Source organism: Festucalex cinctus, chromosome 9, assembly GCF_051991245.1.
Source record: "Festucalex cinctus isolate MCC-2025b chromosome 9, RoL_Fcin_1.0, whole genome shotgun sequence".
Lineage (NCBI taxonomy): Eukaryota > Metazoa > Chordata > Actinopteri > Syngnathiformes > Syngnathidae > Festucalex > Festucalex cinctus.
This window is the reverse complement of record NC_135419.1, coordinates 4534085-4557520: the sequence shown is the minus strand read 5'-3', so window position 1 is coordinate 4557520 and position 23436 is coordinate 4534085. Positions and strand designations below refer to the sequence as shown.

Sequence of the window (23436 nt, the reverse complement as noted above, 5' to 3'; positions counted from 1 at the left end):
TAATTTTTTTATTTTCAAATGGTTAATTCCTTGCGCAACAAACAATTCCAATTTACGTTTTCAAGTATTTTAATATATTTTCCATTTTAAATTTCTTTGTTTTTAAACTTTCAATGAGTACTCTCAAAAAGGAGTTGTTGTTTTTTTCTAACACAACTTCTTTCAGTTATACATTTGAATATTAAAAAGTGAAAGTCCCCCCCCAATAGTGTAGGCCTACTTTTTAAATGCCAATAATTGATCACTGGTTTGTTATTTGTTGAGAGACATTTTATTTCATTTATTTCAAATATTGCTTAATTATGCAGATTTTGTTGTTGTTGTTGTTGTTGTTGTATTTTTTGTTTAAAAATAATTACTTTAGTAATTTAATAAAAAGAATTGTAATAGTTGTCATGTAAAAGTAGCCTATAGTAATGGCAATAATTCACTTTTTTATAATTATTCAAAGTCAATTATTCAAAAGGAAAACAAATTCCATTTCTATTACTTATATAACACATTTCTAAAGTTTAAAAATAGATTTGAAATAGTTAATTTGTTCAATAATGATAAAATAAGCCAAATTATGTCAGATAAAATCAATTTCATTATTTTAAAATTACTTTTTAAAAGTGTATTCAAAAGCAAAACATAAAAGAAACGCAATAAAGTCCAATAGTCGACAAAATTGATATTTCAATGAATGTTGTCATTTTGACCTCTTGGAACTGTCACTCCCCACTATCTATCTTTCAAAGTGTTTTTCTTTGCTGCTGTTTTCTGAGTGTGATGTGGAAAATCGCCTTCATCAGACTTTCTCCCTCGTCTTCAACTCTGCCCTCTTCCCTCCCTCCCCGCCTTTCATACTCCCCCACCATAACACTCTCCTTCAAACAGCTCTATTACTCTTAGTGTACGTTCCAGATTGCTGCTGTAATTCTTTTCATCCGTCGCGCTTTCATCGTGCCTGGATGGTTCATTTGGCCGAGAGCTCCAAAGTTCCTCCACTCGGGTGGCGGAGAAAAACTTCCATCCTCCAAATGCAAAAACATATAACTGCACTTCCTGTCTCCTCGGCATCCATTGCTTAGTTTTAAGCATTTAAATGGTAAAAGTTTGTATTTACCATTTAGCGGCACATTGTCCTCCTGAAGTCAAATTTAGGACCTTTCAAATCAAATCACATGCAACGACACATGCAAGTATAGAAAATCCAATACAATAGCTGTATGATATATAAAAATATTTGTGTATATATTATGTGTGCTGTTTTATTTATTATTGTTGTATTTAGACTCTTTTCCAATGTCATGATTCAAACTGAGGCCTCACCACGTTGCACTTGCACACGAGCACCACTTGATGTTGCTGTGTGCATATTTAAGCAGGAAGAGAACCGACGCAGGAGAAAATCATGACGTTGAATTTTGCGATTCATGCATGAAGTGCATTTGCGACATTCACTCTGTAGAAGGCGCTAGTGGCATACAACATTGTATCCTTCCTGTTACACGCTTGCAAACGTCTTAGCAAACAGTTAAGACTGACTTTTCACAGTCAACACAAAATAGCTGCTGGTGGTTGCCATGGGAACCAACAGATGGTAGCAAATGGCAAGTACACACATGCCACTTATAACTAGCTCCATGAGACAGATTTGGCAAATGCCTAATATGATTTATTATTGAAGGTTTTGTTGTTGATGTTGTTGTTGTGTATGGTTATACTGTGCATAAAATTGATAGGCATTTTGAATGTTTGTAATACGTCCGTGTGTGTGTGTGCATTGAGTGCATCGTCTTCTGTTAAGCTTGGCTCTAGCAATGTGCCAAATGATTTGGCTCCACTGTGAGGTCACTAACAGAACAGGAAGTGTGACGAATATGAATATTATATTGTTTTAGTGTGCATGTGTACCTAATGTTATGTCTTGTTGGTGTGTATATACGCACGCACACGCGTTCATCCTTGCAGACTTTCTATGTGCGCTCAAACTTGGCGGTTGCCATCTGTTCTCACCAGTCAAGCTGTCTTGGCAGCCCCTCAGGCCGACACTCCATCAACACGCGCGCACACACACATGAATATGCACGCCAACACATTAAGACGTTATCATTGACACTAAGCGAACAAACTTGTGGTTCTTAGCTTATAAAACCATAATCTTCACAAATTTTAAAACATTGACATACGTTATTGAGCAGTCAAGTTACAGCAATCCCTTAATGATAACTGTAAAAGCCATGTAGCCTACTTTATGTTAAAAAACAATTATCATACTCTTTACTTGATTGCGCTCCCCTTTAATTGAATCATCATTTAAGAAAAAAAATAAAATCTCTGGTCAAAATTAACTACTGTCATCTGTAGCTAGCAACTTGAGCTAAAATGCGTTTTATAGTTTATAATAGTTCTGTATTTAATAACTTCAAGTAGAACGGGAACGGCTATAACAACATACTGTTTGTTGCCAGTAACAAAAGTGATAATTATTGAGTTTTTAAGTGGGAGTTCTGTATTTAGTATCTTAAAATAATGGCGCTATTGGACAGAAGAGCTAGCATTAGCTGATCCAAATTGGAGTACAGTAACTGTACAGAGCTAAATTGTGAGTTGGTGAGTAAAAAATATATTTTTTACATTGTCAGTAGTCTATCCTGGTGTTCGTGTTTCCTTGCATATGGAAGATTCCGAACATTTGTTGTTTATAGGTTTAATTCAGCGCTGTTTTTTTTGTTTGCGTTTGAGATGTTCTGATAGTGATCCTGTACTTACTGCCATTTTCGATGAGCCTCATACAACATACAACAATAATTTTTGGTAAATTGCTTTGCTTTACTACTACCACACTTGGAGAATCACTTTTCTATAGTGTTGATGATTTTTGCAGTTGTGATATGATAATGAGGGTAATAAAAGATGTCCTTTTGGTTCCACTGTCCACTGTTTTTATCCACGCTTGAAGCAGCGTAAATATTTCAAATCCTTTTCTGAAGACGAAGGCAGAAGCAGGCCAAAAAGTCGAATGAAACGAATGAAGGAGGGATTAACCTTGTCGCAAAGCCATCTGCATGATGTTATGGAGGTCAAACAGCCAATAGAGAGCGGGTAAGGAGTCTGCTTTCATTATCAGATTAATTCTGTCATTGATGATAGCCATGGCATGCCTTCAAAGCGTCTGTGGTCTGTCACCAGATGATTTATGTTCAGTGCCAGATGAGAAGACGTGGGCGGATGTTATAGGTTGTGCCTCGTGATGTCAGGTTTTATTTTTTATTTTATTTTATTTATTTTTTTCAAATTAGTATTTCAAGCCTGGGTTGGGTTTCAAATCTTTGGCTATGATTTCAAACAAGGATTAAGGTTTCAACTAAGCAAATATTAGAGCTTTATATTGGGTTTCAAGCCAGAATTATGGTTTCAAACAAGGCTAGGATTTCAAATCGAGGTTTCAAGACAGACTTGAGGTTAGTGTTTCAATTTTGTGTTTCAAGCCAGTTTTTGGTTTAAAAAGTAGGGATTCATGTGGAGTGAGGGTTTCACATTACAGTGTAAGTCATGTTTGGGTTTTATTGAGGTTCAATCCATGGTTAAAAAAATTTTAAATCGGAGTTTCAATCCAATGTTAGGGTTTCAAGTGAGCGTTTCAAGCCAGGGATAGGGTTTCAATATAAGGTAAAGTGACGGGTAGGGTTTAAAAGTAGGGTATAAATCCTATCAAGGTCTTGAAGATAGGGCTTCAAATTAGTTTGAAGCTTGATGTAAAGAAAAATTGAGGCTTAAAGTATATGTTTCAAACCTCGGCTAGACTAGAATATCAGATTATCGGGTCTAATTCCTCTTTCTGTCAAAATGTTACACACAGTAAGCACTCAACCACTTGGCCCCAATGTGAGTGGACTGTAACGGCCTCAATGTGCACCATTATCTGGATCTCTTCTATGGACCGTATTCCAGTGTTGACTTGCATCATCTCGTGTCACGACTGTAACGAGTTCCTTAACCTCAGCGTGTCGTAACCTTGCTCGTCCTTCCTCTTCCTTCTATACGCTCATGCTCCATGTGTGACTGCTATCTCGCTCCATACATCTGTCTTCCCTCTCAAGCCTCTTCCACATCTCACTTTTATCTCTCGCTTCATGTGGAAACTTGCTGGAGGCTCTCAGATGGCCCTCAGATAACTCTGTAGCCTCTCTGCCTCGCACCGAAGTGGGTACAATTTTGGGTTTAGATAGGGTTAGCGTTAGGGCTTCAAATGACCAGCCTCAGATTCTGACGTGACGTCTAAGATCCACTTTGGGTCTGTTGGACCTTGGAGGTTTTCACTGTGTTGTACTGTTGTCGTGTGAGCAACTGTTCCTGACAAGCTTGAAGACACTCACATGCGCAATGCACGCACACAGACACACAAACACCTACACGCGCACACACACCTAATTATTTTTTCCAATTAACGTCTGTCCTCTTGCTTGCCCGCAGCAACCATCGGCCAATCCTCCGCCAGCATTGGTTAGGTCAGACGGTAACAGGTGGAAACTTCCTGTGGAGTTTCCCCACTCAAAGTTATTATGACTCCTCCTTTTGTTGCCTGCCACGTTGTTATGTTGAGCTTCTGCTGAGCTTTTCAACGTTTACTCAAATTCTATTTTTTAAATAATAAATGTAACCTTTATTTCTGCAATTTAGGGAATTGAGAACATATGACGTATTCTTATTTCCAATGCCAATTTGGCATGGTGATTAATTGACTGGGCCCCAATATCACTCCCATCAACAGCGCACTGGCTACAATATAGTTTATTGAATATTTTCTTTTAATCTTTTACTGGTGTAAGATAATATAAATGTTTGATTAATAGTTCTCTAGAATTATTCAACAAACATGTACAAGTTTTATTTTTATAGTGTTGGTTATTTTTTTCATTAATTCCATTTCATTTCCTTTCTGTAGGTGAGGTAGATTTCACCTACAACGTATCAGCCTATCAGGTGGCATCTAACCTCATTTTCAAACCTTTCATTGTCATCCCGTGACCATGGTTTTGTTGCGCTAATGTGTGGCCGTGATCTCATTTAATTCTTTTCATGTCACGTCTGGGGCTCGTACTAAATGATACGGGATGGAGAGCATGTGAAGTGAAACGACAACTCCCTCGCTCTCTCTCTTTCTCCGCAGGGCGCCACCATCTGCCTCCTCAACACATAGAATATGTATGACTGCCCTTCTCCGTCATTCTCTTCAGTGTGATTGCACACTGTACATTCCTTCTCAGTGCCTTAGGCACAGTAGCCAGCTTTTTAGTTGTGTTATGCAAATACGCCACATAAAGCATTAGTCTGTCAGTTAGTTGAACAGGTCGTTGTCGGGTGAATACTAAGTTTGTCAGGTAATTTAGTTAGTTAGCAAATTAGTTGCTTGGTTTAGTCCAAAGGGGTGTAAAATGTACAACCCGCGGGCCAAATCAAGCCCGCAAAGGGGGCCTGCGAGATGATCTTGTAAAGTAAAAAAATAAGTAATGTCGGATTGATTAGTCAGATGGCCAAAATCAAAACATATAAATTTGTAATTTCACAAGCAATCCGCAGATGCGCAATGCAACTTGTACACGGAATTGACCTGGCTGTCATTATTTTACACACAACAAAAAGTTATGGTTTGTTGAAAAAAAGTAAAAACAGTAGTTTAGCCTGTTCGTTACATAGTTGGTCGGTGTATTCAGTTAGCTAGTTAATGTGTTCAGTTAATTAGTAAGTCAAGTAGTTAGTCTGGTTTTTATTCAATCTGCTAGTTTGTTAATCGGTTCATCGGTTCGTTGGTTAGCTTTATGAGTTTGTCAGTTCTTTTGTTGGTTAATTTAGTCAGTTGGTTGATTTATTCAACAAGCTGGTTAGTAGGGGTGTTAAAAAAAATCGATTCGGCGATATATCGCGATACTACATCGCGCGATTCTCGAATCGATTCAAAAAGGGCAGAATCGATTTTTTTTTTTTTTTTTTTTTTTTTTTTTTTTTTTTTTTTTTTTTTTAGGATTCACACCTTGAGCATGGAAGAATGTTATATGAACGGAACATTAAGCCTTAATATTTTATTTTAATGCTGTTCAAACATGAAACAGATTACAACCTCTATAAGACTGAAATTTCAGATAAATAAATAATACATTTTCATATAAATCTTACACTCTACAAGCTTACTGATTAGTATTTTCTAAATTTGAATGAAAAAAAATCGCAACAATCGACTTATAAATTCGTATCGGGATTAATCGGTATCGAATCGAATCGTGACCTGTGAATCGTGATACGAATCGAATCGTCAGGTACTAGGCAATTCACACCCCTACTGGTTAGTCAGTTATTCAGTCAGTTGGTGAGTTGAGTCAGTTAGTCTGTTTAGTGTGTGACTTATTAGTTACTGTAGTTGGTTAGTTTAGTCAGTTCATGAAGTGAGGCATTTGATTAGTTTAGTCAATTGTTTGTGTAGATTAGACACGACATACTTTTTTCGAGATAAGGAAGAAGCCATTACATTTTGGTATACGTAGATGTGATGCTTCACATAAAGATACAAATAGAGGAAATATTCCATAGATACTGCTGCTCAAACACAGAATTAAAAATCTTTACGTGCCGAACACAGTATGAACTGCATTGCTCACCAAAACAGCAGCACCCACCACAACACATAGTGTGGAGTATATTGGGTGTCATGCACCAACTCGTACAGACCATAAATAAAAAGTCTCACTTAAACCAATGAAAAGCACCGCGTATGATGTTAGCGTTACCATGCAATAGCAGTAACATTCAGTCAGCAGGAGGCAGCTTTGGTCACATCATCGTCGTCATCATCATCAGCGGCAGCAGCTTTGAAGTGACATGCAAACTTACATAACTGCTGCAGCAATATTTTGATTCCATTAACATCCGTCGTCCTGGTATTGCTCTCCCGAGGGGATTTCCAGCCAAATGATGACACAAATCCTCGCGTTTGGTCTCGCTGCTTGTGACACTGTTGCAATGTGTTTTTTGCTTCTCGACTGACTGCTTTTATCTCCTTTTTTTTCCTCTCTTCCTGTCAAGAAACAAATCTAAAGCCAGTCAGATTTGCAGATGCAAATGTGTGGGGAAAAAAAAAAACCAAGTATTTATTTAGTTTGCTGACTTTGAGTTTATTTCTATCTATAGATCTGCCTGCCTATTAAAGCCCTAATTTGAAACCCCAGTCCTTGTTTGAAGCCTTTACCGAGGCTTGAAACTCTACTGGAAACCTTAACGCAGGCTTGAAACAGTAATATGAAATCCTCACCCTCATTGAAGCCCCACTTTGAATGCACATGTGTCAAGATCCAGTCCTCAAGGGCCTGATTCCTGCAGGTTTTCGAGGGTTCTCTACTCCAACACACCTGATTCAATAATCAGGTTAATTATCAGGCTCCAGCAGAGCTTGCTGATGAGCTTAAATATGAATCAGCTGTGTTGAACGTTGGAAACCTCAAAAACATGCAGGACACAGGCCCTCGAGGACCGGACTTCGTTCAAAACAGAAAGCTAACTTAAAGCTTTAACGTTTATCTATGAATCAGCATCGTAGAACCAATGGGCTCACTGTCTGGGACCATTTATTTTGAATGATGATGATGATGATGATCTGTTCTTTGAGTAATGTCATCATTTCTTATCATGTAAAGTAAAGACATGATTGTACATGGCAGTACATGGTGTTATTTCATGAGAGCACTCTGTGACGGAGAATTCATACATTTTTATTCCCAAAGGAATGTCCTGAGGTCAGAACGTCCTTTTCCTGCTCGTTTTCCTGACATGGACAAACGCTGACACTGTTTGCGTCTGTTTTCCCTCCACTTGCCATCATCACTCCGTCGAGCTGTCAAGCGTTCTTAGCTCGGACCTTCCTGGGTGGAGTTTGCATGTTCTCCCCGTGCCCGCGTGGGTCTTCTCCGGGTACTCCGTTCTCCTCCCACATTCCAAAGACATGCATGGCAGGTTAATTGGGCGCTCTGAATTGTCCTTAGGTGTGAGTGTGGATGGTTGTTCGTCTCTGTGTGCCCTGCGATTGGTTGGCAACCAGTCCAGGGTGTCCCCCGCCTACTGCCCAGAGCCAGCTGAGATAGGCGCCAGCAGCCCCCGCGACCCTTGTGAGGAATAAGCGGTCAAGAAAATGGATGGATGGATATATATATATATATATACTTTTTTTTTTTCATTCCTTCCCATAAATCTTCACTGGCTGGCTCCCCTGCTGCTTATTTCCCAGTGTGGAGTCTGACTAAACTCTTCACAGCTGATGACCAGCTGCTCTTCCTCACTCCTGACCTTCATCGTGAGGATGTCCCTGAAATATGTACAGACACTGCAGATGTTGGGAGAAGAAGGGGAAAAAACAACAACAACCTAGAGCAGGACACAAACAAGGTACCTGCTGTTTACAAGGTGAGTGCACTAACCACTACACCATTTGTTCAGTTAGGGTCAACAGCGCAAAGGTTTTACTCGTAGTTTACACAAATGTCAGCCAGAATCTGGGATTTTAAGACGGCCAATTGTCACTGTGCTTTGACATTGCAAATGTGAAGGATAATTGATTGCTTTGAATTTATTTGGACAGAATGTTAACTGCTGTGATTGGCTGGTAATCAGTTCAGGTTGTACCCCACCTACTGCCCGAAGCCGGCTGAGATAGGCTCCAGCACCCCCACGACCCTTGAGAGGAGTAAGCGGTCAATAAGATGGATGGATGAATGCTTACTGATAAAGGCTACTTTTGTCACTATGCCATGGAGCTCTCAGAGAAAGTGGGCATATGTTTAAGTCCGCAGAGACTGTGGATCCGCACCTAATGAGGTCATAAAGTGAGTACCCAGTCATTTTCTCAGGTTGGGAGGGGCTGGTGCTTGGAGAGCTGAATGGCCTAAATTTTCTCATAGAGGGGCGAATGGAGGAAAATACTACTTCGGTCATGTATTTGGTGAGGAATTAGCATTATAACATGGCTAAAGGCTCCAAAAGTTTTTTCACATTACTGTCCCTTTAAACTGGACTTGAAACACCATTTAGAAACTATGAAACTCTAACCCTGCTTTAAACCTACTTGGAAAACTTACTAACCTGGCTTGAAACCAAATTTTGAAACAGAAATACTAATCTTGGCTTGAAAACTTAACCACAGTTTTAAACCCTAGCTTGAAACCTGAGACGGTCTTGCAGTCATACATTGAAACCCTTTTTGAAGCCATAACTTGAAACCATAACTCTATGAATCTAAAACATGGTTAACGTCTACTTGTTGACAGTTGGAACAGGTTGCAAAATAACCGCATGCTGCTTCACCACACAACATTTCCTTTCACAGTCCACAACGGCATGGTTTAATGGGTTTGGCATGAAAACAACGCAAATCAAAGCAGGATTGTTGAGAGTATGCTCAAGTTTCCCCACAAAGAAAGAAGATGGAGTATGTCACAGCAGGCAAGGAGAGGACAGAAGACAACAAGCCAACAGTGTGACGGCATGAAGCCGTGCCAGGGTGCCCCGGGGCAGTGGGCAAGCAGCGACATGGCAGAGTGTGCGGCGATCTCTAAAGTTTGAGTTCTTGCCGCGGGAGAAGAGAGGATGCACGTGAGCAGATTGTTGGAGGAGTGGATCAAAGTGGCGTCACGTGTCAGACGCACAAGACGAAAAGATGACTGAGAATCAAGAAGCTTAAATGCTTACAATGCGTTAGGCTATATCGAAAAGTTTTATATTTGTGTTTCAAGGCCAGGATTAAGGTTTTGCACAGGTAGTCAATCAAGGGTTCAAGTTACATAATCTGTGTTTCAAATAACGTTAAGTTTTAGATTACCAGGCCGTTAATTATACAGCATGGTGAAAAACAAACAAACTGGTTTTGCAAAATCCACCATCGTCCCACCCCAACTATTACCTCTGAACTGCTTCCATTATTCAATTTCTCATACTACATCAAAAAACATTCCCACATTCTCGCACACGTTGAGTCCCAGCGCTAGCAATTAGCAAAATGTCGGCTCTTTATAGCATGGCGGCATCCGGGCGTGTTTGCCCTCAGTGCGGTTTGAATCCTTGCGAGGGGTGAAAATTGTCACAGTGTGTTGGTACACGTTGAGGAATCTTCAACTCCGATTTTTAGCGGCTTGTTATTTTCAAATGCTTCATCAAAGGATGCTCTAAATACCATTTTTTAAGCACACCAACAACATCATAAAAACTTTACAGGCATGGAACATGCTATAAAATGTCAGAACATGTTCTAAAACACCATAAAACGCTCAAGCTTAACTTTGGTTACAAGTGACTTTCTTTTTGCTTTGTGCCTGAAGAGATATTTAAGCAGGGTGAGTTCAAGCCTAATGTCAGTTTCAATGTAGGTTTAGGGTTTTATGTTAGGGTTTCCATCCTGGGTTACAGGTCAAGCCAGGGTGAGGGTTTCAAACAATCAGGGTTTTATATTTGTCTTTCAAGTTGGAGTTGCAAAATAGGGTTTTAATAATAATACACCAGATTTCTATAGTGCTTTTCTAGACACTCAAAGGTGCTTTACAATGGATACATTATTCATTCACTCACACTCTGGTGGCGGTAATCTACTTAAGTAGCCACAGCTGCCCTGGGGTAGGCTGACGGTAGCGTGGCTGCCAGCGTGCGCCTGTGACCACCACCAAACATTCACACCTTTCAGGAACCAGTGTGAGTGGCGCTGTAGGTAATGTGCGAGAAGCATTTTGCCCAAGGACACAACGACACATGACTTGGGGGAGTGCAGGTATCAAACAGCCAACCCTTGGGTTACTTGGACGACCGTCTCTACACCCTGAACAACAGCCGCCACGGTTTTAAGCCAGAATGAGGGTTTCATATTTGGATTTCAAGTCGAGCCTGAGTGATCAAAACAGCCATGTGAATAATGTAAAATAATAATAATAAAAAGCCAACCATTCATCTACACCGAACAACCTTTCAGGCTTGAAAGTGCTTCTGGAAGTGATTCTAAGCCATCAGATGTTTGTGCTGCTGAACCTCTACATGTTTTTCTCCCTTCTTGCTTCTGTCAGAAAATGAAGCCCTCAGATCATCGCCGCTAAGAGGATTATAGTCACCGAGGTATCTGCACATCACGTTTTGGAGAACGCTCGTAAAATCCTCCGTCATTCTTCCCCGTCGCCAAGGACATCACGCTGTAACTCAGAGATTTCAATGACGTCGAGGGAAAAAAAAAAAAAAAAAAGACAACACCCCTGCGTGAAACATCCAAATAACTTGCAGATATCTACCAAAGTCATGTGACCATACACATTAAATCAAGGTCATTAGATTCAGATCCAATGCAAGGGCAAATTTTCTTCCTTTTCCAGCGTTAACAAGGCTCACTTGGGCCATGGTATGATTGTTGTGTACTGAGAGATAGGATCCCAAACGCAGACACAAATAAGTCTTTATTTAGTCACATTGAGAGGCAGAAACTAAGAGAGCAGTACACAGGAACAGCTGAGCAATAATCCGGCAACAGACACATTTCTTAGACAGCTTATATAGACAGTGAATCGATCTCATTGGTTGTGGCTAGACATGTGAGTACCAGTACTGACATCATGGAATTCTCTGATTGGCTGATAACCCAGTAATTACAGATAGTTCCTGACATCAACAAACATTATATAGCATAAAAGATTTTTCAGTAACGCGATTAAAGTTTCCTGACATAACATAGTTCTTACAGAGAGTTCCAAACATCATATAACATCACACAGCCTAAAACTAGTTGAAACTAGATTAACAGGTCATGAACTCAAACTCAACCTTAACCCAGGCGTGACCCCAGACATGAGACAAGACCCAATCATTACTCCTGCACGACTCGAGTCATGACAATGATATACTCAATCTATAAGTGGCTGGCTGGCTCAGCTAATCCAAAATAATTTCGTAAAAGGCACATCGCAAGAATTGGGAATCAGGAAATAGAGTACTGTCACCCCTTATATACAGTACACAAAACACTAAGTTGAAAAGTCATACATTTGCAAATTCTTTTCATCTCTAAATTGGACATTGATTACTTTTCTTTAAGTTCACAGATGCAGTCAAAAGCTTTGCACATGATGCCCTGCAGGAGACGATTTTGTCAGTAGCCCAACATGGTTCTTCCTTCCAATGTGTGGCATCATCGCGGTCATCAGTCAAATGGATTGTGTGTAGGATTTGCTTCCATAGTCATGTGGGTTGATGCCAACTTCCTTCCCTGAATGAACTCTATGATTATCTTCATGCAAATGAGACGAGTCGGTCATATCGTTAAGTGTGTCACCAACGTAGGCGATAAACCCGTCTGGACGTCAGCGCTATTAACATAGCGAGAAGAAAAGAGCGCTTTGTTTCAACGTCACATTGGGTCCTCCATGCTTCCCGCCCGCCTCATTGCTGACTGATTCTAGCATTCCTCAACATCATGACAAATGACTCATCACATCCTTTGTCCCACTGTAGGTTCTGCTCGGTTTCCTCCGTCCCGCTTGGTCAGCCGTCCAGTACAACTTGGTGGGGTGCTGAGTTAATGACTTGATGGCGTGAGAGGTGAGAAGACACGCTTGTCTGTGGCCGACGGTGACAAAAGGAAGTCTCACGTGTCAGACTTTTGTGTGTTTGTGTTACGCACGTGCCAAAAGGATCCTTGGTGGCATCGTTTCGGCTGCGTAGCTCATAGACCCAAAGGACACGCGGTTAATTAGCGCCACAAGTTAGTGATAAATAATGAACGACTGCAGCTCCAGAAGCAAATGTTAACGATACAGAGTTGGGTATGCGCTAAGATATACTCACAGAAATATTTTAAGCCTAATTTAAGATTTTTTTTTTTTTTTAACATGACAAATTCCCATTTACTTTTTTAAAAAATAGTTTTAACACAAACCTACCAAATAAACCTTAAATGATAAATATTTATTAGTCTAATAAAGCCTATTTCCCCAGGTTTATGTATTTAGTATTGATAAAATATAATTACTCTAAATTAATAATAATGAAATTATTTATTTAAAATACATAAAATATATTGTTTGACTTGCATAATAATCAGGTTACCTATACAATACAGTACACGATAAATAAATATAAATATACTACTTATGTGAAAAAACTTGTCTTTTTTTTTTACATTTTTTTTTTTTAACTCATTCATTAATTACAAAAAAATATTGCATTAATCATGTATTAATGCAAATTAATCACACTATTTATTTTGCCTGCAAATTATCCATTAGCTTGACAGTGGATGGTGATGTTAAGGTTGAAACATGTTTTCAATTATTTCATCTTTTTTAAGTACATAAGTGTACATGTATTCATTCATAGTTTTGATGTCTTCAGTGAGAATCTACAATGTAAATAGTCATGAAAATAAAGAAAATGCATTGCATGAGGTGTGTCCACACTTTTGGCCTGTACTATATAACAGGTGCTCTTCAAATTTGGCAGGCAAAAAAATGTTGCTAAAAAGCCTTCCTTTTTAATTAAGTGATTAATCAAAATTCTAAGATGCAATTAATCTAAAAAAAAAATCTTTTTAAAGTCTGTTTTATTTTTGTCTGCAACTAGAAATTATGAAAGTGTACCAAATGACTTAATAATGAGCAAACAATGTTACTATTAATGTCACGTAAAGCCAGGTTGTTCCCTTGTAAGTTCGTCGTGATCCATTTCGCAGATTGTCGCCATCCCTGTACTTCTGTGAATAATGTAGGCGTCTGGTCACGTTTCCACATTTTCCTCCATCAGGGTGAGTCACGTGACCAACATCGTGTTCTAAATCTTAATGTGTGTGTATGGATAGCTTATGCATTATGGAATCCATCCATCCCATAAATCCAGATGTATTTTCTCTAATCCCCTCATTGCGCATTCAAGATGATCTGCAACATGACAAATGAATATGTTTGGTGAGGTTCATATGGTTGCTTAGTGTATTTTTTGTGTTTTATGGGGACGAATCCAAACACTATTCAACTAATTTTATTAATGTCGTGAGATGAAAACGATCATCTCTCAACACCGCGCCTTCACTTTTTGTACTTTTGTGTTTTTGTGTTATGTGGTGGATTGAGCAACAGGGTGCATGTCAGGACAGCTCCTATTTTGTTTGAGGCCTTTTTTTCCTCCTTTTTTGTTTATGTGCAAAGGGGAAACAAATGGCTCCCATCACTCCTGCATCTGTTCGCCGACGCCCTCCGTCTGTCTTGGCAAAAGAAGCGAGGGAAAAAATAGTGTTTCCACATTGTAAACATGTGCAGACTGGTCATTTGTGAACTATTAAGAAGGTTATGGCTTCAGTAGTGCAACATATATGAGGATGAAAATCACCATCAAACCTTTGATATCTAAGATCTTTATCCGCTTTGAACACGGCAGTAGTGAACAGGTCACAGGCACTGTAACATAAAAAATTTGATGGAACTAACGATAAAATATCAATGCACTTTACACTAACATCACATCATTGATGTAACTGGCACTGTAACGGTGCAAGTGAAACTAACATCATTACTTCAGTAGAACTGCACTGTGAAAACATCAATGGAATTGACACTTTTTCACCCTCTAGGTCCTCCTCACTGTACTCCCCTTTAAATTGACACACATTGAGCGTTGGTTTTATTCCCTCCCTCCCCATCCAAGAAACTCGGGGCGCAAACTCATGAACTGCCAGGCTTCCCGTTCTATCTCCCTGTGGTGGCCATCATTTTTTGTGTTTCTTGTGTCTGTAAAGACAAATTCAATGAATCTTGATTCTGATTCTGTAACATCACAGTATAGTAATTGCTATGTCACAACATCAATGTAGCTGACATTGTAACATCAAAGACACGACTGTAACTGGCATTAAAAGGGAAGCCCCCCCCCAAAAAAATAAAAATAAATAAATACAAATACAAAAAAAATAAGTAAAAATTATTGACAATATGTTCTATGCAGCCCCACTAGTCTGAATATGGTATTTTGGTTAATATTGTGTTAGTGGAATACTACTTAAGCAGCAAAATCCAGCCATTTTTATCAATTCCATATTATGTGTGGCAGCCCAAATTTGTTTTGCAAGTCAGAACAGAAATGTCTTGATTAAAGTAGGTTAACTTGTATGAGAAACATTTCTAGGTAGGGACATGCGGTCAGGGGAGGCGGAGTTCCTGCATATGAAGAGTAAAAAAAACAAAAAAAACAAACAATTACATAAATTTGGATGGTTTAGCACATCTGCCTCACAGTTTTGAAGTCACTGGTTCAAATCCAGGCTCTCGCCTTCCAGTGTGGACTTGTCATATACTTCCTGTAACTTAAAGTGTTTGGTCTACTTCGGTTTCCTCCCACATTTGCAAAACATGCATGTAAGTTAATTGAAGCCTCTTTTTTTTCCGGAGTCTGTAAAAGTCTCCGAAGCAACATCATAACCTGGAGAGTGGAAAAATAGTCTGAAAACTAAATATAACCCTAAAGTCACCACACTGATGGTCACAATCTTCGCAGGTGTGATGACGAAAGCAGTGGCACACTGATCACCTCTTTAAATCAATTAACTGAAAAAATATGTCTATCCTGCTCTTTTCCTCCCTTACATCACGAGGTTATAGATTTTCTTAATTACTGCCAAGTTTATACCATATTCTGTATTTCATTCTGCATTCACAAGTCGGCAGATAATTCATGAGAGCTTGAAATTCCTTTTTTTAACTTTTAAGTGAGTGCTTTTTAGTCTATCGCCTATCACGTTCCCAAAACACACAAAAACAAACCCTTCAAACTAAACAGTTTCAAATGTGGACCGCACGCCGCTGGTGGTTTGACTCCAGCCTGAACCAGTAAAAGTCTGCAGGACAGAGTGCAGCTTCGCCACACTGGGACCAGTGGTGTAAACAAGCAGTCCAAAAAGCTTATGTAAGCGTACAGAGACGTGGTCGGGCTGCCTCAATGTCCGCGATCCGATTCGCAGGGGCCGCTAATTCTTTCTTCAAAGGAACTTTTTGTGTGTGTGAAATTTCACTAGTGCTTCAGGCTCCCAAAAAGGCTTTGATCAGATAATTACGGACTTTTAGTAACAAGCTTTTGCCTCAGCCACTTCGGTACGTCTTTTGACACACAAGATCACGAGATAAAGACGTGTATCATCAGTTAGAGGCTTTTCTCAGAATCTGTATTTTTGGAAAGCAAGGGAACTTTTTTGCCCTCATAAAATTGAAAGTTATTTTTATTTATTTATTTATTTTTAAATGCCTGCTGTCCCCAACTTAAATCGAGAGTGCGAATGAGTGCCAATCGTTCCAAAAAACTCGAAGCGTTTCAGTTCGCCTTTTCGGATTTGGTGAGAACGCAGCGTTACAGCAAAACTCACACGTTTTTACAAGTGCCTAGTGAAAACGTTTGTATCATATAGGGCTCGCCAACATGACCGCCACCAGAATTGGCTCAGTAGTAGTGCCTGTAAAGTTGGCAAAAATTTAGCCACTGACAGCAATTTTCAAAAGTAAAAGAGAAGTCAACCATTTTCAATTGAAGCAATTGAAGCTATTTTTGGTGAATTCCAGGGCTCATCCCGCCATTTATTTTTATTATTATTGTTATTATTTTTTGCTTTTTATGTAGTGTTTGAGAGTAACATGTTTTGTGTATTTTTTTTTTCTATTGTTCACTAAATGCCAAACTGCTGCTTGTTTTGAAGTATTTGTGTTGAGATCACTGTCGTACAGCGCTCAAATTTATGCTCGCAAGTCCAAGCAAAGATTCGGCCATCTTAAAAATAAATAAATAAATAAAGGAAGTCGGTTCACTTGTATCTCACTGAATATCCAATATATGTTATTAATAATTGGTTTAGGCGGCACGGTAGTCGAGTGGTTAGCACATCCGCTTCCCAGTTCTGAGGTCTCCGGTTTGAGTCCCGGCTCGGACCTTCCTGGGTGGAGTTTGCATGTTCTACCCGTGCCCGCGTGGGTCTTCTCCGGGTACTCCGGTCTCCTCCCACATTCCAAAGACATGCATGGCAGGTTAATTGGGCGCTCCGAATTGTCCCTAGGTGTGCGTGTGAGTGTGGATGGTTGTTCGTCTCTGTGTGCCCTGCGATTGGTTGGCGACCAGTCCAGGGTGTCCCCCGCCTACTGCCCAGAGCCAGCTGAGATAGGCGCCAGCAGCCCGCGCGACCCTTGTGAGGAATAAGCGGTCAAGAAAATGGATGGATGGATAATTGGTTTAGAATATGTCTATATATGTTTCTATAGCTATTGAATAGACTGTGTACCTAATGAAGTGTTATGTGAGTGTTTTCTTTGTCATATCCACATGCACACGCATTTCATGTTTTCTCATGAAATGGTCTCAGTGTCCTCTTCGACTCTCCTGCATGGTGATTGGCCGTCTGGTGGTGCATGTTAATGAGCAGAGGGGGGTAGCGGGAGGCTTTTAAAAGCAGCAGCCAAGCAGGCGGTTGGGTGAGAGCGTGCGTTTGCGTGGACCTCCTCCATCACAGACCTTCCGTACGATCCACGCCACCGGGGGAGTTTCAACTTTTCCCCCCCCCCCCCCTACTTATTCTTCTGCTTGCAGGGTTTGGATTTTGGAATTTTAAGAAGGTTGAAGACATGCTACGGTGCTCAGTTGTGCTACTTTTGCTGGTGGTGACCTTATATGTCCTGAGTGCAGAAGGTAAACATATGAAAATGTTCAATTCTGTTGCTGTTTTGATATTCCAGTTTTGAGTGTCTAAAAACATAGCGAAAGCTTACTAGTCAACTTCTTCTGTGTACAAGCCCTTTTACTACACTTGAAGTGATTTAATTAAAGGCATACCACAGGGCTGCATAGAGAGGGGGACTCCAAGGGCAGGTAATTCAATTAAATGTGTTTAACAGACGTGGGAGAGACGAGACAAAGCTTATGGCTGTGCAGGCGGACCGCACATTGCTCACACTCTTGGGGGGGGGGGGGGAATGCTTAGAATGACCAGATTATATGGGGGGGGGAAAAAAAGTTGTTTTAATCATTAGTTCAGTGGTGAGGCATTAGCCCACCAGACCCAATTTGTATTTAATACAGAACAGCGCAGTAAGCCCCTCAACATTGTAGCAAGCCAGTCATTTTAATACAGATCATTTGTAATCGCTGTCCAAAATAAATAAATAAATGAATCCTGCTCATGGAAAAAGTTGCATGGATAAGTGGTTGTTTTAATTATTGTTTCATTGGGCAGAAATCCACCGCAATTTTGTTGAGATTTTTTTTTTTTATATATATATATTTAGTACAAAAGTATTTGTTGTTGTGTCCAAACATGTTTGAATTATTAATTAAGTGGTGAGTCGGTAACAAAATTTCAAATGAGGAATGAGGTTTTTTTTCTGTTTGTTTGTTTGTTTGTTTATTTATGTATTTATTTATTTGTTTGTTTGTTTGTTTGTTTATTTATTTGTTCATTTATTTATTTTTAGTATTTGGATTTAGCCTCTAAATCATTGCCATTTTTTTCCCACATACATTTATGACGAATTCTGCGACTGAAACTCATTCTGCTCCCATCAATTTTATGGTGGAATTGTATTTATTGTTTATGTGTTTTCTAGCAAAGGACATTTCAATTGACAAAATCAAGATACATTTATAGGAGTAACTTTTTTTTGTACAAAATCACCTGTAACTTAAATGAAAACTGAAAGCTAACCACTTTTTGATTGGCCATTGTTGTCATGTGGCGTTTGTGTTTGTGGCTGTGAGCCATGTGACAGCTTTATTTGTGCGCCGACTGATGGACGTTACCGACCTTGGCACTCAACCCTTGCCCCACTATCGCAAACCAAAATAAATTCATTTTATTAAGACACTTACAACACAGCCAGTGAACAGGGGGCGACGGCCCCTTGAAGCGGATCAATCTGGAAGACTGGACAAATGATTACGTACCCTAAACACTAATGTGATGTATATACAGTATACTATGAAACAAGTCAAAACATTATTGCTACTTGTTTCATTGTTTTGATTTGTTTTTACTTTAGTCAAATTTAGCCTATGTTTACTGTAATTGAAATCCTCTTACTTCCCGACTTACTACCAAAAAGACGCTTTATATCGCCACGATAAGATACATGGATTTTAAAACACGTTTATAAATGAAAATACCATGACACAAATGAGAGGTAAAGTTGATTTGAGTGGGTTTTTGTTGGTGTTCTTTCTTTAGCGTACAAGTGCCGGTGCACCAGGAAAGGACCAAAGATCCGCTACAAGGATGTGCAGAAGCTGGAGCTCAAACCCAAACACCCTTTCTGCCAGGAAAAGATGATATTGTAAGATTTATTTTTTATCTTCATTCCTGTTTTACTAACTCTGCCAGGGATGTGCAGTGAAGAGGAGCCACAACTGGCGGATGTTATGTCAGCTTCACAGAGGCTAGTTGCGTAAGATGTGCTCTTGGCTTCCACCTGCAGGCCAATTGTGGCATCACACTCAAGAACAACTCACGGAAGGAGCGCTTTTTATTTAGATAACAGTAAACTTAATGAGGTTTTAAAAATAAAGACAAACCCAAATACCTGAAGATGACCTTAACATTTACTTTTTATTCATGATTTTATCTTGTAAAGTTGTTAGAACAATTAAGCACTTCTTTGCTTGTAAAATGTCTCAAGTTTAATGTTTAACACACACTTGAACATGTAATGGATCGTTTTCATCACGTTCATCACACACTAAATAAGGAAAATTAGTTATTACTAAAATAAAGCAATACACCTGTTACAAAGAACACTTATTTATATTTACATTTTATGAATTGAATTTGAAATGCACGTTTTCCCATGTTATGACAATTTACATGATAAAACTGCTTGTTTCATTACTAAAACAAGTACCAAAATAGTCAATTTGCTTCAGTATTGATTAGCAAAGTAAATTGAATTTAGATGTGTTTTGGTGATGCAATTGAGTGTAAACTGTGGAAACATTTACATTCATATTGTCTTGTCAGCAAAGTTTTTAACTTGTAATGGATCTTTACCACCATTTCGTGAACATCTACAAAAAGAATTTGGTTGTTTCATTGCCAAAGTAAAGCAATACACTTCACAAAAAAACAATTTGCTTACACAATGCCCAAAGTTTGCATCGTTAGCATTTTATTCATGTTGTTTTTTTAACATGTGCAATAAGAAAAGGCGCAAAATTTGCATTACATTTGTATTTGTATTTATTTGTTATTTATTTATTTATCTATTGATTGATTTATTTTATTGCTGTTCGAGAACTTGAGGCACCCGAGACACAACGGGAATGCGCAATTGAGGTATATATATATATATATATATATATATATATATATATATATATATATATATATATATATATATATATATATATATATATATATATGACTTACGGATGTGGGACATCCGTGGCATCTACTCCATTAGCATGTGACCGGGGGGGCGTCACCTTACTGGTGCCCAGTGAAAAATGAGTCTCTCTGTGGGTTTTCTGGAAAGGTGCTAAAAGGGAGAAAGAGAAAGCAAAGGGGAGAGGGAGAGGGAGAGGGAGGGAGGGAGAGAGAGAGAGAGAGAGAGAGAGAAAGAGAGAGAGAGAGGAATAAGTGTCTTTTTGTTGAATTTGCAGTGGTTTGCCTCACTTGGCTTGTTTGGCTTGTTTGGGCATTCAAGTTGACCCGCTGCTCAACGCCAGCCAGAGGGGCCTGAATTATCCCTCTTTAGTCTCTTTTACCTTTTTTTTTTTCTTTTCTTTGTGTGTGTGTTGTTGTTGTTGGGGTTTTTTTCTTACTTTAAATGAGACATGCAGTTTTGTGTCATAGACATGCTAACAAAACTAGCATCAACATTATAGTTCTAAACCTTAAACGAGTTCAGTTATATTTGAACACTTTAATGTAGTCCCATGAACTGAATACTTTTTTTTTTTTTTTTATTAAAAAGTAAAGCCAATTTGTCTCCAAGTCAACTCATTTAACATTCATGACGGTTGGATGGAGAGTCCTAGGGCATGCTGGGTGTTTTTTCCCACATTTCTCTTTCTCTTTAACCTGAATGTGCCACATGCCAGGCAGGAGGTTACGAGCCAGCCCGACTCGTTTGTGAGATTCACATGCGAAATTGTTAAACGTATTGTTATATAATGCAATAAGGGAGTTTCATGCCAGCCAAAGAGCTGCCGTTTCTCGTCTTGCACACAAAAGAATGTTCTCAAGCTTCTGTGTGTGAGTGTGTGTTTTGTTCAACTAAATGAAACAATGGCACTTCCACATCGCAGCCAATCATTCGTATGTTGTTTTGCTTGTCTATGATTGTAAATAAATATAATATATGCTAACATTTTTAAAAGTTTCTTCCATAATTCTCAACCTATTCAAAACGTCGTGGTTGATATTTTTCCACTTTTATAAAATTCTCACTTTCTATTTTTTTTATTTTTATTTTTTTTCAAAATCTACAATGAAACGCAAAAAACAATATTGTACAATTTCTCCGAGATATGATGGGTACTATTTTTTTTTAGCATAACCTAAATTTTCCCATTCCAACAGCAAATTGCTCAGCTCATTAAGGACCCATAGGGAAGTATACATCTACATACCGATAATTCCCAAAAGTTTGTAGTACATTTTTTGTTACAGCGTTAACACACGAAGCAGACATTTTACATACAGTATTTACGTTTACACTTTCTCAACAAAGTCAAAACGTTCCAACTTACTCAATCGTGTTCTTTTATTTTTTTTATATATTTTTTTCCCCCTCCTTCAGTGTGACAATGGAGAATGTTGCTCGCTTCAAGGGCCAGGAGTACTGTTTGCACCCTAAACTGCAGAGCACCAAGAACCTGGTCAAGTGGTTCCACATCTGGAAAGACAAGCACAGGTGATGTATTTGTTTTTTTAAATCTGACTATATTACCATCAATTTGTTGGTACATCTTACCCTCACCCCCATGTTCTGAGTAATTACAATTTAACAATATGCATACAGTACATTACAAAATAAATCATTTAAGTATGTATTTTTAGAATTATGAACCACAGGAATAAAAAGTACTTTTACAACAAAAAGTTACATTTAGAAATATGACTAAAATGTACATGTAATTAATTACATTTTGTGAAAAACTGACTTTCTCAAGTAAAAGACAGTAAACATAACCAAAATGCTAAAAAAATTAATGTATAATACATTTCCAGGTTTATTTTTAGTTATCTGAAATAATATAGTTATGTCAAAACTTTATTAAAATTTTAAGTTTACAACTTAAACATGACATTAATATGCACATTTAATATTACAGAATATAGTTTATGCATTCACAATGGGACAGTAAAATAACATTTTTTTCAAACAGTGCAAAGGCCAATTATGCTTTTTAAAACACACAAAAAAATAATAATAGAAATGAATACAGAACTTTATTGAAAATGAATAAATTAGTAAGGGACATTAAAATGTGATTAACCCCAACAAAGGAGTGGAGAAGTGCTGAGACTTTATTTATTCTTTTTTTTTTTTTCAACTGAAAATGCAACTTTTCAAAAAGGGTATTTTAATCAAATCTCTTTCCATTCTCCTGCAGGGTTTACGAAGCCTAAAACCTTGACATCTTACCATCACAAGAAGAAGAAAACATTTCAAAAGTCTAAATAAAAGAGAACAACAAGACTGTTTACGATGTCGCAAATATCTGCAATACATCTTCCTCCTCGTCTGTGGAAGCCATTAAAAAAATACACTTAATAATATAATTACGTTACTTTTAATTTTTTTTTTTCGGATTTTTTTTGCCGCACAAATATACTTGCAAATATATACATGTATTACTCCTGTTTTGTATGCATTCCAATGTAAAGTGCTTTTTTTTTGTAAACATTGTTACAGCGGTACTGTAAGCAACTTTATAGTGTTGTGTATAAAAGGGCAGCATTATAGTTGTTTTGATATTTAATTTGAATGTTTTTGGGGGCTGGGTTGGGGACGTGGGGTGGGCTGAGGTGCTTGGTTTGACCAACACAACGTTAAACATTCCATTGTATGTGTATACAAAATAATCAGCACAGCAATAAAACGTCCATAAAGAGCTGAGTGTCTGATTTAATTTGTACATTGAAATGTATATGCAAACACATTCACAGCATCAATTGCTCAACAACAAAACACTGTGCACTAAATAGTTGTGAACCATCGCCTCCACCAGATGGCAGCATTCAGATTGAGACAACAAAAAAGTTACCATGTACAGTACAGCTTATGTTTTAAGGCAACAGACTCGATGCACACAACAAGTCAACGTTCGATTCGAGTCAGCAATGCAGCATGCTAACTTCCAATAGCACATCTAAAGCATATTAGCAATGCACATATTCGACACTGTGAGGCAAATTAGCTTGAG

At 38.5% G+C, this 23436-nt stretch overlaps 1 protein-coding gene across 3 annotated transcripts; it reads left to right on the top strand.

The window, feature by feature from the left end:
- The first annotated feature begins 8397 nt into the window (after positions 1–8397).
- cxcl14 (chemokine (C-X-C motif) ligand 14) lies at positions 8398–23007 on the top strand. Of its 3 annotated transcripts, XM_077532615.1 has the most exons (6): positions 8398–8436; positions 12508–12594; positions 17608–17706; positions 19238–19343; positions 21807–21920; positions 22624–23007. In XM_077532615.1, the coding sequence occupies exons 3-6, from the start codon at positions 17643–17645 to the stop codon at positions 22637–22639; spliced, it is 300 nt and encodes a 99-aa protein (XP_077388741.1). In that variant the 5' UTR covers positions 8398–8436; positions 12508–12594; positions 17608–17642; the 3' UTR covers positions 22640–23007. The 3 variants fall into 3 exon arrangements, with proteins under 3 accessions (XP_077388741.1, XP_077388742.1, XP_077388740.1); XM_077532616.1 differs by lacking the exon at positions 8398–8436 and having other exon boundaries at positions 11350–12594; XM_077532614.1 differs by lacking the exons at positions 8398–8436; positions 12508–12594 and adding an exon at positions 13777–13795.
- Positions 23008–23436: the final 429 nt, after the last annotated feature.